Genomic DNA, 18,057 nt, shown 5'->3' with positions numbered 1-18,057 from the left:
AATTACCCATGGTACATTAGTTGTCCGCCATCTTGTCTGTATATTCCGCTGAGATGGAAACATGAGGACGTGCAGGTGGTGTCCTGACAACTACCGACGATAATTCTTCCTTCCGTCCTTACCCGCGGAAAGGGGCGGTACGCCTCTTGTTCTGAGTAATCCAGAGTTTTCTTAGCGGCCGGAGAAAAAAAATGGCACATCGTCAAGGGTACGGGCAGAACTTCGCACAAGGGCAGGCGGCGAACCAGCGGCTCTGGTCGGGAGCGGTGAGCCCGAACGGCCAAGGCGGCATCGCGAGTAGCCTGCTCGGGGCCGTACCGGGAGGGACCAGCATGGAACAGCTCGCAGTCATCGCCAAAGTACTAGGGAACACTATGCAGGCCAGCCAGCTCCAAAATATAAACTTCCAGGCGGCCAGCTCGGCTTTACAGATGCAGCGCAACATGGCGCAACAGCAGGGCGGCCTCGCCGGGCTGGCCTCGGTGCCCAACGCGCTGGGAGCCGGCCTGCTCGGGAACGGTCCCGCTGGGCTCGTAGGGAACCAGTCCGCTAGCGTCCTGGCCAACGCTAACTTCCAACAGCAGCAGCGACAGCTTCTCTTGCAACAGCAGCAACAGCAGCAACAGACTAGCCTGTTAGGAACCCCGCCACAGCAGCGGTATCAGAACGTGCAACAACAAGCCCGTAGGAACAACAAAAGAAACAATGCGGTATGTCATGCTTTAGAAATTGACAAATTGTTGAAGTTAAACACTCATTCATCACTTTCTATTCTAGGACGACAACGTGTAAACAAGTCAGTCAAACCAGCTACATGATAATTCTGAAAATGGCTAGACGCCTACTGATTCAATAGTATTTACTCTGCATACCAATGTCCACCACTGTCCATTCATTCGTCACACGTAAGATAAGATTAGCTATTATTTATAACCACTAGAACAGATTCTTCAGGGATCACATTAGTCACAGATTAGCAATGTCAATACTGGGAACACAGGACACACACGACAGATGTTCAACTTGTATCTTCTTCCATATGTTATGCAACAACAGACAGCTGATGACATTATAATTGGCAGCAAAAAATTGGGTTGGTCGGCCTCTTTAAAAGACCACACCCCCATTTATGAGAGAATGGCATACCTTTATGATTGGCGTGTTTTCACCACATGTATTGGTAAATCATGTTGTTCATCCACCTTTATGATTTAAGATCACAGCTACTAGACTCTTCCAGTGTTGGGACAACAAAGATTGCTTATTTTCCCACCAAGGCAAAACTGTTGTGTCAGGTTCCACTTTGAAGGAATAACTGCAAGAAGGACTTCTGACAGGGATAACATAGAAAATTGCCCTGTAATTATGTTCAGGGTCGTCTTGACCCAACAGCATTTCTAGTCTGTTGCAGACTGTATTTGCATAGGAGAAAGCCCTGTTTGACTTCTAACTTGAAGAAACACAACTCTGACAATCTTCCAGTCAATGCCTCAGTGCCTGGAGAATAGGGGCTTTGGGGGTCATGTTTTTTCTACAGTATATTTTCCAACAGTGACTGTTACAGCTCATACACACCTTCAGTGACTTGTATCTGCTGTCTGTGGATGTCACATAGAAATGCTGTTCACGTCAGCTATTTCAGCAGCAAAGAAAGATTTACAAGCGCAAATCCTGCTGTGACAGCTATTTGCTTTTGATACATGATATCAGAATATGATACTTTCTGGTATATTTGATTCATATACCGACAACCTTTTATTATAGCCGGAGTACCATTGCTTAGCTACCATTGAACACAGTAGGATGATGTTATTTTTTACCATTTGTAGTTTGATGCATAGTTCAATCAAATCCGAAATACACTTCACTTATAGTATACACATTTCAGTATTGCAGATAGTTCTTATTAGTACACAGCGAGTACAATATTACCCCTGTACAGCGCCGATATTCTGTTGGAAGAATGCGCTGTGGATGACCAAAATAGACAGTAGGTGATAAAACCCAGGCGTTGTTTTCACAAGCCGCGCATAACTGTATTTGACCCATAAGTTTACAAGTGGTGAATATTGCATTTCCAGGATTCCTTCCCCTTCCACAGGCATGTCCTACCCCAGCATGAACGCTCCTGAACAGAGGAGAAAGAACGTGATCTCAGATCGAAACCCCCTTGTGCCTGTAAACAAGCTTGTAATAGGTTTCCGGCCCAGGTCTGTTCTTGCTATTGTGCAGCCATTTTTGGCCTCCTTTCTGTGGTAACCCAAGTATGAAAACCACACATTCATCAGAGAGAGAACTCTGGTATTCTACTTGTGTCTGGGAAAGCCCTAGGCTTTAGAAGCTGTAGCCAAGGGTGGTGGAAGTTTGTAAACACCTTAGGGCACCTTCAGACCTGAGCAGGAAGGCAAGACGACTACCCAGGCCTAGAAAAAAAATGTGATGTTTCCTGTTTGCCGACCTACCCTAGAAAAACCTGACAACCCTAGAATTTTCTTGGGGTGGGCAGTGGACACTGTAATCATAATTCATATAGCTTCCAGTTGGAATTTTTATTCAGCCTGCTTCCTGTTAAGTTAAAAAAATGCTGCTTGTCCTATCTAATGAAGGATAAATGTATTCATATTCAAGTTTGACATTGAAAGACACTTAGTGTCCTGATGTATTTAAGTTTAGTTTCTGTATTGTAATACATCACACTAGAGTTTTGGCCAGCCTAGAAAAATTCCATAAAAAACAAAGATAATCCCTACCTACCGATCGGATCCGATCCTGTTTTTTTTCTCAGAACTGCAACAGGAAACACAACATATTTTTCCCGAGGCCCCAGTCTCCAAGATAGTGGTTACGGTCCCCTTATCTTAACGGCCAGTCTGGACAAATCGTTTAGTCAAGGTGAACATCAGGGGAAGGGATTGGAGACATCTTTTCCAGATAAACTTGATGGGTTTGAAAATTAAGGAGACTGAGCAGTTAAGGGTTCCTTCAGACTTCCTCAAAACAAGGTGCTAGGTTGCAGATAGTTATTGATTGCAGTTTATTGTTACCACTCAGGCATCTACAAAATAACAAAGCTAAGTACTACTTAACTACTTTTCTCTGTTGCTGCCTAAATTGAATTTAGATGTGTGATGTCACTGAAGTTCAGTCCTTGCTATAGGGGTGAGGATGTTATTCTTCAAGCAGAGGTTGGGTCATGGAGATGCTAGTGGTCAGGACTTTGACTAGCTCACTCATGAGAGAGGCAAACCAGTGCCCAAACTCTACTATCTCTGCAACCTAACCTCTGCTTGGAGAATATGAGGATTTATGTAAAAAAAGAGTCTGAAAGAAACAAGCGGCAAAATGTCTGTTACTACTCAGTGCATCTCTTCTTACATGTATGTACATTCTGACTGATTTTACAATCTTGCAGTTATAGAATGATGAAAACAGTCCATTTGTGTGAATTTTAGTAGAAGCAGCTTGTCGTTTTTACATGAGTGGTGAATACCTCAAGATAAGGAATCTGGCCACTGTGACCCTTAACAACTGTTTGGCATATGGTGGCCATAATGTGTTGAGACTTTGCTTAAGGCTTGTTCTCATTATGCCTTCTACATCCAAATTGCTGACTGAGCTTATAATCGTTTTGGCAAAAGTTCAACATTGGTCTTGACTGGGATTTTAGGGTGCAATATTAAAGTCTGGGCTGTCTGCAGCTTTGAATTTTTTCCATCGCCCTCATCATTTAGAAACCCATGTTTGTTTGTAAATCTGTTAATTCAAGGTTATGGAAATGGATTTTTCATAAATTGGGGGGGGGGGGGCTGGATACAGCTATTTATTTAGTCCATTTATTGATCTTTAGGGATTAAATGATTTTTCTTGGAACACATAATATGGCTTCTCCCATAATTCTTGATATGGCTTTAATAAAGTGGGAGAGGTTTTACTGACTTTGTGAGCAGTCATTTCTGTGAACATTTTCAGTTTTATGCTCTGTTGACTTGAAATTGTATTTTTGGTAGTAAGCAGAAAAGAGAAACTGTAGAAAGGATGTTGATCTTTTCTGTCCTATTTTTGAAGCAGGGTGACATTTTGACTGAGGGAGCCAGGCGGGCACCACCCATATAGCAGATGTTTCTGTTGATGAGGAAGAATTAAATACCAAGGTTTAAGGGGTACTGGCATGTGGTGTACATCAGATACAGATAAAGGCTACAGAAGACTGACATCCTCTTACAATTGTGTAGTTGAGGGCTATCTACAGCTTTTAATTTGTTTGGTCCCACTAGGGCTGTGTACCTAACCAAATTTTCAGGTACAGGTACAGGTTCAGGTACACGGGTTTAGGTACAGGTCCGGACCTGCACCTGTACCTAAAAAAGTTTAACCAAGTATATGTAAGTTAAACATGTAGCTAACTGTCTTTTCTAGTGATAAATTGTCATCTTTGTATGGCAATACATATTTGAATCTCAAAACAATTTCTTTGCAAGTTTTCTTAAGTTTCAACTGCAAGATTATCACCATTGTCTTTGTTGATTCGGGATTTCCTTGTCCAGCAGTCTTAAAAAGTAGTGTTTAATAGTGATTTAGTTTGTTTAGGTACAGGCACAGGTACACAGATGTTTAGGTCCGGACCTGTACCTAAACAATTTTTTAGGTACGGTACAGGTACGGGTATTTAGGTACACAGCCCTACGTCCCACTCATTATTTGGGTGCGGCCCATGTTGTTTTTAAACATGTCATTTTATGCTCATGAAATAAGATTTTGAGCAGTTTCATGTGATGAAGTTCAGATTCTTGGGATTGATGGGGTAATATTTTTTCTATCTATAGTATAAGCAAATTTCCGTACTGGGACGACGGGATGGGTCCTGGAGACAGCCTTACAAATTCACACAGTCTTTTAATTTCCCTTCAACATACCTACAGTATAATTAACCATAGTTGGCTTTGCCAAAAATGACTTGACGAAGATGGTGTTTTTACCCACAATTAGGAAATGACGATGATGATGACGTTTGTGAACTGTTCAACAGGAAAACTAGAAAAGCTGTGCTATGCTTTTCCCCCTGGAGGGTGGACCATGCCCTCAGCACAGGAATGCTGAACAGATAAGAAAAAATGCAGATTTTCCATTAATTGGTTTGGATTTATTTTTTTCAAGTTGTTGGAATGTTCCTCCTTCGAGTCCTTGTTGCTTGTAGAATCTTTGAAGTCCATATTTTGGAGGATAGTAATTAGAAGATAGAATTAATCTTTTCAAAACATAGCTGACCTTGCCGAACTGGCACGTAACGAAAGATCTTTGTTTCACACCTTACTGAGTACTGAATTAACAACAACACATACCAATTGTTGCTGTACAGGTAACGTAATGAACACAGGTCACTGGTCCAAAGGTAAACCTTGTCACCTGTAAACAATTGGTTGATGTTTACATGTTTAGGCATGGTGTGCTATAGGTGAGGAGCTCCAACTTGCCTAAGGGCGCTGCATGCCCTTTTAGGCTTAATTAGCTGTTTTTATTATGTTTTATGTGATTCTTAGTGGGACCAATTTGATTTAAAGTGACTTGTATTTGTCTCTTGAATTTAGCATAAAGAGAAATTAGCCAGTTTGATTTTAACGTTTATCTTTCTGAATTTAGAGTATTGGAGGTGTCTACTACATTGCCCCCCTCCCCACCCAACCTGCAAGAAAATGGGAGGGAAAATTCTGTTCTTTTATGCCTGCCCTTTCTTTCTGATATCTGGTCTAGTACGGCAGACATTAGAAATGGCAATCTTTCCTCCCAATAGCTTATTTGTCAATATGTGATTTGTAATTATTAACCAATAAAGCATTCAGAAAGAATTAGTTGTCAGCTAAATGGGTGTTTCCAATAACTCCCTTTTAGTACATCCTTGTTGTATACCCAGCATGCTGGGCTATATATATGTTCATTGTAAAGTTGAATAAAAGTATCAATTCACTCCATGAATACAAAAGAATGCTGTGCATTCAACTGGAGTCACCCAAAATATCTCATATCAATGCCTGCACCCCCTGCTGTTCATTACATTTTGACAGTCAACTAGTATTGGTGACAATTGAACTATTCACACATTGTAGTACTATGATACAATGTAGCTACAATGTAGGTACTAGTACTAAACACTGCTGCTGGTAGACACGTTCTTACACGTAGTGTTCATGTACATGTATGTCGTATGTTTGTTAAACACCAAGCATTTTCAACAGTATACAATATATACAGTATAGCTTTTAACAGATTTCATAGCCATTCTATGCCCCATACTGTGTTTTCTGAAATTCTGCCCTGAAACATTGTGTCAGAGACTGAGGGAGGTTTATGTCATTCAATTGACTTGTTTTATCATCAACATTTGAGGGTTTGGTTTGAGAAGCCAGTCCAGCTGAGCCTGTACCCAGGGATGGGTCACAACTGTGCTTGTGTCTAGGATATCTCTTACTCTGTAAGTGGACTTTGATTGAAAATCTGAAGCCCATTGGGGATTATTATTCAAGCTTATCTCAATCCCAGACCAACCCACCAGGCTTAGGTCTGGGTAATCTGAGCTAGAAGAAGTGGCATAGAATTATCTACAGTTACCTCCCTATAATCAGTTTTTTCCAGGTATCATGATCAAAATTCTGCCTTGCAAACCTAAATTGGACGGTTAATGAAAAATTTTGTATGCTGGATCGATTTACATTTTCCAGACAAGAGTATGGGATTATATAGATAAGGCTATTAGCCTCAATACCATAACGGCTCACTTTTTTGCAGCTCCTTCCACATATGATCTGTCCACTCAAGAGGGTCTTCATGCTCTTTTCTGTAAGGCGTAGGCAGCCTATTTTGATTTTCTGTAACTCGTAGGGAAAACCATCTTATCTACGTAATTCGTAGCGAGGCGACCAAGTTTAGCGTAATTGCCTTCCTTGATGTAGCGTAATACGTTGGGGCTTCTTCTGAATTCAGCGTAAATTGTTGTCGGGACTCCCAATCAGACCTTCACTCAAGACAGAACGGAGGGACGTACAAACAAACATGAAGTCAACCTCCCCGGAATAATTACTCTTCTTCTTGTTAGGGGCTGTACCTCTGTTGTCAGTCAACATTGCACCAAGCCTTCAGACAGTAGGGCAAATTTGCACCTCACAATCCTGCACAGAAAGCCCATCATTTCGTATTTTGTTCAGTTTAAGGGAAGGGAAATAAACCCATGCTAAAATGTGTTACAGTTTCAAGGGTGTTTTTTTTTCTATACTTGATAATGGTACCAGTATTCTAGCCAGCCTGAAATTTTGAATGGAAATCCTGTCGAAGGGTCTAGGGTTATGCTCCCCGGGAAAATTTTTTTATCTAGACCCTCTGAAATGCTACTTTCTTTATCTTGAGGGGGAAATTTTGTTGGTAGACTCAGCTTGGTTCAATTGATATCTTTACATCATGCTCATGCTAAAAATGTGTTACAGTTTCAAGTTTTTTTTTCTATATTTGATAATAGTATCGTCTGCATGTCTGTGTTCCTGTGACATTAGGACAGTAATGCCCGGCACCCAGGGTATGAGGTGTGGGTCATGTCATGTCCGTCAGGCTGGAGAAGAGGAATGCTGTGCATCTCCAGGATTCCTGTCATGCCTGGCAGCTCAGCCTGGCTCTGTGTCACCAGTCCCTAATGAAAACTACAATGTGTAAGACCAACAGCAAGTTTTTAAAAGCATTCTACAGCATACCATGTCCTTTAGAAATATTTCACCCACCTATTGCACATAGTACAACCATGTGAAAAGTGAAATGCTGTGGAAAATCCAAATTTTCATGTGTGCTAGTATTCAACGAATTCTTGGATGCTTCTCATGTTTGGCAGCTCAGCCTGGCTCTGTGTCACCAGCCCCAAATGAAAATTACAATGTGTAAGACCAACAGGAAGTTTTTCAATGTTTTCTACAATATATAGAGATATACATGTATATTACTATTAGTAAAATTCATTTGTACTTAAGAAATATTTCATCCACCTACTGCACGTACAAAACATAGTACAGCCAACTGTGTGAAAAGTGAAATGTTGTGGAAAATCCTATTTTCTATGTGTGCTGTTATTCAGCACCTTTTCGAAAGTTTTTCAAAGTTTTTCATAAACCATGCCCTGGAGATATATTTAGTCAAGCATATTTGTCCTTCAGAAATATTTCATCCACCTACTGCACAAAGTACAGCCAACTGTATGAAAAGTGAAATGCTGTGGAAAATCCAAACTTTGGTGTGCGCTAGCTAGTATTCAGCATTTGTTAAGATAGCCCAACACACTTATCAATAAAAGTAGGGTTAACCCAGTATGCTTGGCAGTGAAAGCGTGAGCTGTGAGCCATGTCAAAACTGCATTGCGTACATGAACTAGCTATATCGAAAAAGCGCCAAGCTTCCTTCTCAATCTCTCTGCCTGAGGTTAGCCACTTTACCTGTTTTCTTCATTATTCCATCCAGCTGCTCTCCAGACAAAAGTATGACCACACCTTGGCTACAGGTAACACGCACCAGATGTACAGTGTGCAGAAGATCTGGTGCTAACTCAGATCAGACAAATGTCTGAACCATTTTGTCTGTGATGCTATTCTGCTGTCCGGTTTGCTTCATAAGACCTGTCAATAGTCGTGGATAGATAAAAACATTAGCATTAAAACAAGAGACCACCCATAGTCTTAGCCCTTTCTCAACATATACAGTTATAGATAGTCTCAAGAAGAGTGTTAAAGATTAGATTCTGTGAGAAGAAGATTCCTTGAAGATGTCCTGGGGTCAGATTCTTGACCCCATACCCATAATGAGAAGGGTCTCAGCATGCTGCTGTCAAAAGTGCTGCCAAGGAAAATTGTTTATCAGAGTTTTTCTCAGATGTTCAGATCAAAGAAATAACGCTTGAAGCTTGTTAGAGATCGCCCCAGGCTTCAGTTGTTAGTCGCCACCATTAGGAAATTTCATCACTGCTGAAAACTGCTTTGTCGGGGCTTTAGTTTATCTTAAGTCCAGGGGTTCGTCCAGGTTGTATCTTGAATTCACGTCTTGTGTACGATAAGGACTTGCGAAGACTAGGTCAGGCAGAACATTGTGGGAGTCAGCTGTCAAGATAAAAACGGGGTCTATTTTGTTGTCTCCACTTATTTGTGATCTCCAGATAGTGGCATAAGACTGTGGGGGCTCTGGTCAGTTGGATACTGCTTTGGCCCTTTGGATACTGTCTTATGCCTCCGGTAAATCTGCTTGGAGATAATTTTGTACAAAATGTTTTTACTGTGATGCCACATTGAAGTTTCTCGGTTCTAATACATTAGACGCCCCGAAAATAGTTTCATTAGGTTGGTAGATCATAGGACATAAGACACAACCACCACCTGCATCAGCTACATATAGCGGCAAGAAGCAGAACTCCGGCTAGAAGAAAGTTTCTAGTAAGCATGATGTAGAATGTGATCATTTTTTTTTTTTTTGAAAATGGAAGACATCAGGCATAATGCTCACCAAGCATAGGCTGATGGGGAAAATAGTCACCTTTTTCTTGTAGTTGTATGCCATTTGTTTCTCTGTCAGCCAACCCCACCCAATGAAGATCCCAAGAAACAAACAAATAAGACAACCCCACCAACTTCTTATAGGCTGACATATAAAAATAGGTCACGATTTTCCCCATCAACCTCTGCTTCCAGAGGAACAAAGTCTGCCTGTTCGTTGTTCCATGTAACATCTAAAACCAAGTAGGTCAAAACCTGAACGGACATCTACTCATGTGTAAAGATGTACTCAAATGCCCTGTAAAGCTGAGCTACTCTTGTTGTGTGTCTCCGATGAGAACAGATAACAGACAGGCTTCCTGCAGAGCTGGAAATCCGTGAAAGTCTTGGCCTTGGAGTCCCCTGCTGGGGGGTCAAGGCCACCATTACCCCTGGGGATGAGGGGTCGTTGCCCCTTAAAATCCGCCCTGGCAGCTACTGTATATGGATTGGGTGCACCCTGCTTACTGTGAAAATAGGATTAGGAAAATAGGCTGCAAATTTCACCTGTCAGGATATATAGGTCAGGGTAGAGATTTTAATCTGCTGTCCTACAACATATTATTGCAATCACGATCTCTGCCAGTAGGAGGTCTGTACGCTCTTTTCTGTAAAGGCTTAGGCAGGTCTTTTTAATTTCCTGTAATTCATAATCATAGGTAAAGATGTCATATTCATGTTAATTGGTAGCAAGGCTGCTTTTGCTTTCCTTCATTCTAGTGTAATACATAGGGGTTTCGTTTCTTCTGAATTCAGTGTAAAGCTTTATGTCAGGACACCAACCCACCCCACCTCGAACCCCATGAAGACCCTCCTAGTAAAATCAGCAATTCTTCTGATGGAGGAGATCCCAAACAAGTCTCTTATGGTAGAAGCTGCCAGATGGCAATCTCTACCCGGACATATACATGTACTCGTGTACTAAATTTACATTTGTACAATACATGTACATTTGTATATAGACATATACAATGGAATTTGCTTGTTGTTTTTGTGTATCAAAACCTATAATACTAATATTAGCAGCTGTATACACAACAAAATACAACAGATAGCTTTTAAAATAGACGTATATTTACGTTCTATGAATAGAGACCACACCATTAATGAAATGTGAAGTTAATGGTAAAAGGTAGCACATGGTATCCTTGACTTTGACCCATAGATAAGAAACATACAGCGACTGGTAACGTTATCCAGTCATCGACCTTCCTGCTGTAACTTCTGATTACTAGATCTAGCCTATGATGAATTCTTTCGTGAAACTCTGAATCAATGTAGAAGTGCTTGTTTTTCTGGTAGCCACATGATAGTTGTCCTTAGTTTAGTATCTACAGTGTATACATTGTGAAGCTGGGCATGAAGCCAAATCAATTCATGGGCAAAAATGACACAAAAATTACACCTATGTGGTTCAGACTTCAATTCCGAACATTTTCATTTACCCTCAAACTAGTATAGACACGGTATGAGTTACATGTACATTATAGATAAAGTATAGATGATAGAACTAGCATTTGAATAAGATAATGCAATAAGTTTCAGATTTCAAAATTACTCATCTTGTTTATCACTGTCTGGATGTTACTCAACGAGCCACATTTTCTGGGTCATTGCAGTTGACTTTCACAGTATATGTCTGTCAACTTGAGGAAGATGGAGTAAACATTGTACAGAAATTCTATTTTGTCAAGCTCACAATTTCCGTTGGTGGTTCCAAAGGTATCAATTATTTCACATGTAGATTTATGGACGTTCTACCTTCATTTATAGTCTTGGATTATTTGTTTATGTGTAGTTGATAGTTTTCTGACTTTCTTTTCAAATAAACACAACCCTGTAGGTCCAGTAAATTTTATGTGAAAGGTGGCACTTGATCACATAAATACACATTCTCTGGGGAACTTGAAAAACAGTAAAGAGATAGAACTACTGGTGGCAGACATATTATTGCTGCCTGGTTTGAAGTGAAACTGTACTGTATCTCTATTGTTATATGTTGTGCTATAGGTGTGGTGGTATACTTCAGAAATTCCACATATACAGGTTATTGTTGGTTGACCTTTAAAAAACTATTATGTGCTTCTTGACTTTAAATTACTATAATTGGTTTGCGCTGTTGTAAATAGTGACATAGACGGTTCCAGAACTGCACCTTTTAATTCTAGCAGCATAAAAACATAAACAAAGTTAAATCATTGGTTTTAGTAAAACTTGCGGTACATTTGGGTAGATTGACTGAACACTGAGTTTGCTTTTACTAGAAAGCCAAACAACATAGGCTAGAAATCTTGTAATGAAGGGCTCAAAATACCAAATTATTGACTGTGGATGTACCAATACAACTGCTGATACCGGCCAATACAGTTGCTGACATTCTATTTAATTGATAATTCCATGTTGTGTATCTAGAATTTTTTGTGCACCTAAATTTTCAAGTTCAGTTCTATTCCCAAAACTATATTCTGAGACCCGTTGTGTTATTTGAATTCTGGAAAGTGCTAAAGTGTGCTTTGAATCTTACCTAATAAAAGCCTAGAACATGTACTAAAGGATTGATGGTGGGTCATGCCTCAGAAAACCTGTTTTATTATCAGAATCACTGAAGATGACTGCAAAGGCTATGCTTCCATCCTGGCTATATCACCTGTGGCAGGGGTCAGCCCGGGTCAGAAGTCGTGTTCTCTGACACATGGCGTAGGTCAACAACGTGATGGATACGTTCTCTTCAAGTCTCCGATAGAAATGCACCGCCGAGCAGTGTCTGCCATGTTTCTCTGGCGGGCACGTCGGGGGAAATAACTGTCTTCATCTTGATACAAAAGCCATGTACAGCAGCCCTGATCGAGCACATGTGGGAGTCAGGTTCTGTAAACCACCCTGCCTTATCAGGCCGGTATTCAACCTGTTTCCACTCATTAGGGTCGCGTTAGGTGGAATGGCTTTACGATGATTGGCCGCCTTAATCCGGCCTTTTACTTCGGTAATTACCAAGTGATATTGAGCAGACTGTGTAAAGAGAAGTCAGACAACAGTAAGGGAATAGGACTATAGAGGGTCTGCATGCTCTTTTCCGTAAGGCATAGGCAGCCTATTTGTATTTCCCATAACTCGTAGGGAAAACCATCTTAGCAACGTAATTTGTAGCAAGGCGTCCAAATTTAGCATGATTGCCTTCTTTTGATGTAGCGTAATACGTAGGAGGTTCTTCTCAATTCAGTGTAAATCGTTGTCCGGACCCCCATGCAGACCCTCACTATAGAACTCTTTTTGCAGGGTTATGCAACCACTAGTGGTTCTGTCACCGCAACCAGGCCACAACATCAGCACAGGAAGAAAGAGCAATAAACTAAACTCTAGGGATTTGTAGATAGAGGCCTTTCATGTCGGATTAGCTAAGTCACGTTTCATTTTCAGTCTGTCAGAGTAAATATACATCTGTGCTCCTCAGGCCAAATAAGACGTTCTTTGAACTAAATAAGGAAGATGGGAAAGGACAGAGGTGAACTTGGGGTGGGAGTTGTCGCCTAAATGTCTGATTTACTTATTAGCAAATCTTTATTTTTTAACTTATGCCCCAGGGCTAATTGCAAAAGAACTAAATACAGATGCGATAATGTTAAAAGGTAAAAGTAGTCTACGTCAATGAAGGTTAGACATCCAGGTAAGAAGATGCGAAAACGGAGCTACTCAAGAAAACTGGATATGATTTTGGAAACGGTTGACCGTTGAGTAACTGCTTTTTGGGCCAATTTTTGGCGTATACATAGTCTATTATACTATGGAAGGTGTCTGAGAGACATCAAAACGTAAGCAAACTAAGTACAAACTGGTTGTGGAAAAGAATTCTCCTATATCCAAGGTAATTTGATGATTTGATGTGTAAAATGATACATAGAGGGTAATGTCAGACTTAGACTCTACAGTTGGCATGTTTGTGATGTACATCTTCAGGAATTGTGGTACACCATTTTCCACTACATGACTGTAGTTACACCGCTAGGGTAAGTCAGGGTCAAGGCATGGATACTTACATGTATAAGTAGCAATGTTTCAAAATGTTACCAAGCAAATGCGGTTCTACTGTGCACGGTAGACCATTTGATCTCCTTTGTAATTTCTAGCAGTTGCTTCAACAGTCTGGTAAAATCATTCTTCCCTTGCCAATCCCCACATGGAGCTCCTGTTAGAATACCATGCTGTTCTTGTTTATTCTGCAACTCTGCTAAGGTAGATGCAGACAGCAGTACAGTGTATTACATGGTGTCTGCTACATGATAGAGGTGAAGTCAAAGGTGGCATTTGTAATTGATTTGCACATGAAGATCCATACCTCAGGTATAATTTACTTCCGGTATAATCATACTTAAGGTGTGAAGAAGTTTTCAAGTTAAAACCTTCCTCGTCACACCCATTTATTTTAATCTGGCCTTTCTTGTTCTTTTTTTTTTTAAATTGCTAGCCTGTTTGGTGACAGCTGTTCAATATTTTCAAAACGATCACCGAATCTTGCTGAAAGAGTACAGACAGGTTCAAAATGATTCCTTGCTGGAGAGTGTTTGTGTGTAAAACTGGCTTGGGGTTTACTTATGGCAATAGAGTTAATTCCAGTTGTGGCGGCCATGTTGGATTTCTGGGGTCATCCGGGGTCATGGCACCAAAACGAGACTGCAGGTGGTACCAGCTGGGCATTCTACTATATAGGCTGTATTGCAGACATAAGTATGCCATCTTCGGGAGTGCATTTCACCCCTCTAAGATTAACAACTGCACAATATATGCCTGTTATCTATAGAAAATATTGTTTGTGACATTTGAACTTGATTTTGGTGATATTTTTTATTAATTTTTCACATTTTTTTTATGGGTGACCTGAGAACAATTAATGTCAGTGTTTTTATCCTCCATGTGCGCTGTGTATCGGTAACTGTTATTAAACCCTACAAAAACATGAAAATATCGGACTGACAGATCTGTTCATAAAACTACGTACATGTATTACTAAGTTCTATCACCAATTTACCTCTTCCACTGACGATAAAATTTACGTTTTTCTCAACATTGGCATTGAAAAATCCCTAACAGAAAAAAATCTGCTACATTTCATCCCACAATTTTATGGACCCAACACGTGGACTTTTTGTGTAGGGTTATGTTGCGTAAACTAGAATAAAACAATGAAAACATGAATTGGGAAGAAAGTAGAGGAGCACAACCCGCATGACATTCCCATAGAGCGTAGTTTGCAGAACGGATCTTGGCATCAATAAATCATCAGAACAACTGCCAAATGTCTTTTGAATTTCTACCCGCAAAGATGTCATCCCCATATTTTGTGTATTTGTAGGGTTTAATCCCAATAGAGTAAAGTATAGTAAACCTCCTATATCACAGTTACCAGTACAAAGCACTAATGGATGATATAAACATTGACACTAATTGTTCTCAGGTCACCCATAAAAAAATGTGAAAAATTGATAAAAAAATCACCAAAATCAAATTCAAATGTCCCAAACAATATTTTCTATAGATAACAGGCATATATTGTGCAGTTGTTAACCTTAGAGGGGTGAAATGCACTCCCGAAGATGACATACTTATGTCTGCAATACAGCCTATATAGTAGAATGCCCAGCTGGTACCACCTGCAGTCTCGTTCTGGTGCCATGACCCTGGATGACCCCGGAAATCCAACATGGCCGCCACAACTGGAATTAACTCTATTCTCCTTGAGGACTTTCTACCTAACATCTGCTTGGAGATCATCCCTCTCGGTTTACGTTGACAGGTGCATCTAATGTAAGATAAAGCACACACAAGAGGAAGGCAACGTTTTACAGAGGAAACAGTTTTACCAGAAGGTACTTCAAAGGTTCTTGGCCTTAACGTAAATTTCTGCTGCTCCAGTTGAACAAACATGTTAAAGTTGACCTTATAAACTTCACAGATGCTTGCGGTAAAAAACAGGCCTCTTGGGTCCAGGAAACATGAATGGTCATGGCCTACATGTGGGGTCACCCAGATTCTGGTCAATCGTTTCTGAGCATTGCAAGCAGTTTAAATGTTTCTTTTTTTTTCATAGTAAGTTGTAGGTAGTTTGTGAACAACATATTTGAAATGATGATGATGTTTATCGATTTTTAGTGCATACCTTGACGGGGGATGAGCATTGATCTCAGAAAAAAAATGACTAAATTCCAGTCCCTCTAGCAGCTTTCTTTAAAACTGCAGATTGCTATGCCAGAGGAGTGTTTTCCTCAGTGAAGCCTGCTGTTTTTGCCTGACCCAGAGATACTCAGACATGCATTTACACTTGGAAGCCATCCAGGAAAGCACAGACAGGGAGGGAGGGATGCTCAGTCCTGTCACATGGCCAAGTCTTCAGGCTCAGGAAACTGGAGCCTGGATACTGTAAATGCAGAAACTTTCGCGGTGGTTTAATGATCGCAGTTTTCGCAGTGTGCACTTCACCGCGAACTTAAAACCACCATGACTATTTTTCCATGGCAGTAAGAGACTACAGTGCATGGTGTTACCGCCAGTGTGCACTTCATCGCGAACTTAAAACCACCACGAACATTTTTCCATGGCAGTAAGAGACTACAGTGCATGGTGCTACAGTGAACTTAAAACCACCGTGAAAATTCCTTTTTCCTGCTACCGCCTCTTGCTGAACTTAAATGCATTTACAGTAGGCAGAAGTCTAGGATGAAGAATGGATTATACACCAGTGATAATCAATTTTTGCCATACAAGTACAATTGTCTATACATGTAGGTTAAAGACATTGTTATTCATCTAAACAAACAAATGGGACAATCCTGTGGCCTTGGATTAAATGGGAACTGAAGTGAAGATTTAAAATTCACATTTGGATTTTGGATGAAGCAGCCTTGATTTTCGATGAAGCCAACTGAAGTATGATTTTGATATATGAAAAATGTAAAAATTCTATAGCCATTAAAAAGCCGTTGTGTCCTGTTGAACTCTGAAAAACATAGAAATTCCATGGGTATAAATGTATTAAAATGCACTTGTCAGTTTCCCTGTCACTTTTACTTTCAGCTCTATGTCAATGTCAGTTGAACTGTCTCAGGTCCTGAAGCAAACCTGAAGCCTCCTTCATTGTAAAACAGATGTATGTTTGTTTGCAAATGTCAAAGACTTGTCAAAGTGTTTCACATTGTTCACACACAATTGATGACTCTTAAAAACACTGCTCTTTTTGGTGAAGGCTAGAGGGATCTGTTAGCCAACTAAACATCATAAAAGATATATTCCTGGTGGGAAGTAAACATGAGACATGTTACAAGTCTGTAGCTACTGGTCTCCAGGGAGGGATAGCACAGCATTTCAGGAGGGATATCACAGTGTCCCAGGGAGGGATAGCACAGTGTCCCAGGGAGGCTTACAACAGAGGTTGTTGGCCTTGTGGTAAAGCCAAACAGTACCATAGATACAGTGATGCATGTCAGTAGGTGGCTTTGAAGGATGACATACCAGTAAGAAGGGGATCTCCAAGGAGTTTCGAGTCCAGCCTTGTTAGCTTCATTCTGCTTCTAAAGGTCGCTCCAGTCACAACTCGTGGATTTTAGGCGAATATGCAAGTTTTTGAGTCTTTAATTTATAACGGTCCCTTCTTGTTGGTAGAATAGCGACCTTTGGAACTGGAAGCGGAAAATCGTAACATATTCTATCCTAACATCTGCTTGGAGATGAAGGGATTGGAAAGAAATGCAGCATTACTGTTTTATGGATTGTTCTTGTAAGCTTCTGATTTACCTTTTTCTTCATACAAGAGTTTAGCTCTAATACTCACAAATGTAAATTATAGCCTGAAAAAAAAAACTTAAACAAAATGCATTCACCCCCTCCTGTCCATTCATTCTAAATGACAAATGTCTGTTGCAGTACCTGCAAAAGTCCTTGGATACCCTATCCTATACATGCACCCTAGGGTCCTTAGAAGACATTAACCAACAGCTTTTTGAACTTGAACTACAGATGATCCATAGAGGATTACGTGGTCTCCTGGGTTCCCACCTCCTTCTGAGATCACTCCTTTCCCATAACCCCTGTTCAGTTTGGAGCTGCATCATTGAGAGGAAAGTCACTTGGCCTCAGAACATAAATTTGTTACATCTGGAGTCCCCTTGCTACAATGTATATGTCACAGGAGAGATGTCGATCCAGTAGAATCGTCGATTCTCCTAGGAGAGATCTCGATCGGAGCTGGTCCTAGGGCCAGCTCCGATCGGGGTCTCTCCTAGGAGAATCGACGATTCTACTAGTATAGATTGCGATTGGGGTCTCTCCTAGGGCCAACTCCGATCCAAACTCAAATGATGCTAAGATATTGGAAACAGACTGCGATCAGGATCTCTCCTAGGAGAATCGGCGATTCTACTAGGAGAGACCCCGATCGGAGCTGCCCCTAGGACCAGCTCCGATCGAGATCTCTCCTAGGAGAATCGACGATTCTACTGGATGTCCCAAACATAAATAGCAA

The 18,057-nt window shown here is 40.7% G+C and overlaps 1 protein-coding gene across 2 annotated transcripts in view; it reads left to right on the top strand.

Annotated features, from left to right (window-relative positions):
• Nucleotides 1-18,057, top strand: part of LOC118420815 (zinc finger protein on ecdysone puffs-like) — a 50,446-nt gene continuing 32,389 nt past the window's right edge. For both annotated transcript variants that reach the window (XM_035827829.1, XM_035827830.1), the window contains exon 1: nt 1-710. In XM_035827829.1, coding sequence (XP_035683722.1) covers nt 192-710 — 519 coding nt within the window. In that variant the 5' untranslated portion in view covers nt 1-191. The remainder of the gene's footprint in view (nt 711-18,057) is intronic.

Source organism: Branchiostoma floridae, chromosome 8, assembly GCF_000003815.2.
Source record: "Branchiostoma floridae strain S238N-H82 chromosome 8, Bfl_VNyyK, whole genome shotgun sequence".
Lineage (NCBI taxonomy): Eukaryota > Metazoa > Chordata > Leptocardii > Amphioxiformes > Branchiostomatidae > Branchiostoma > Branchiostoma floridae.
Note: the sequence above shows the minus strand (reverse complement) of the source record. Positions and strands in the feature narration are given on the sequence as shown.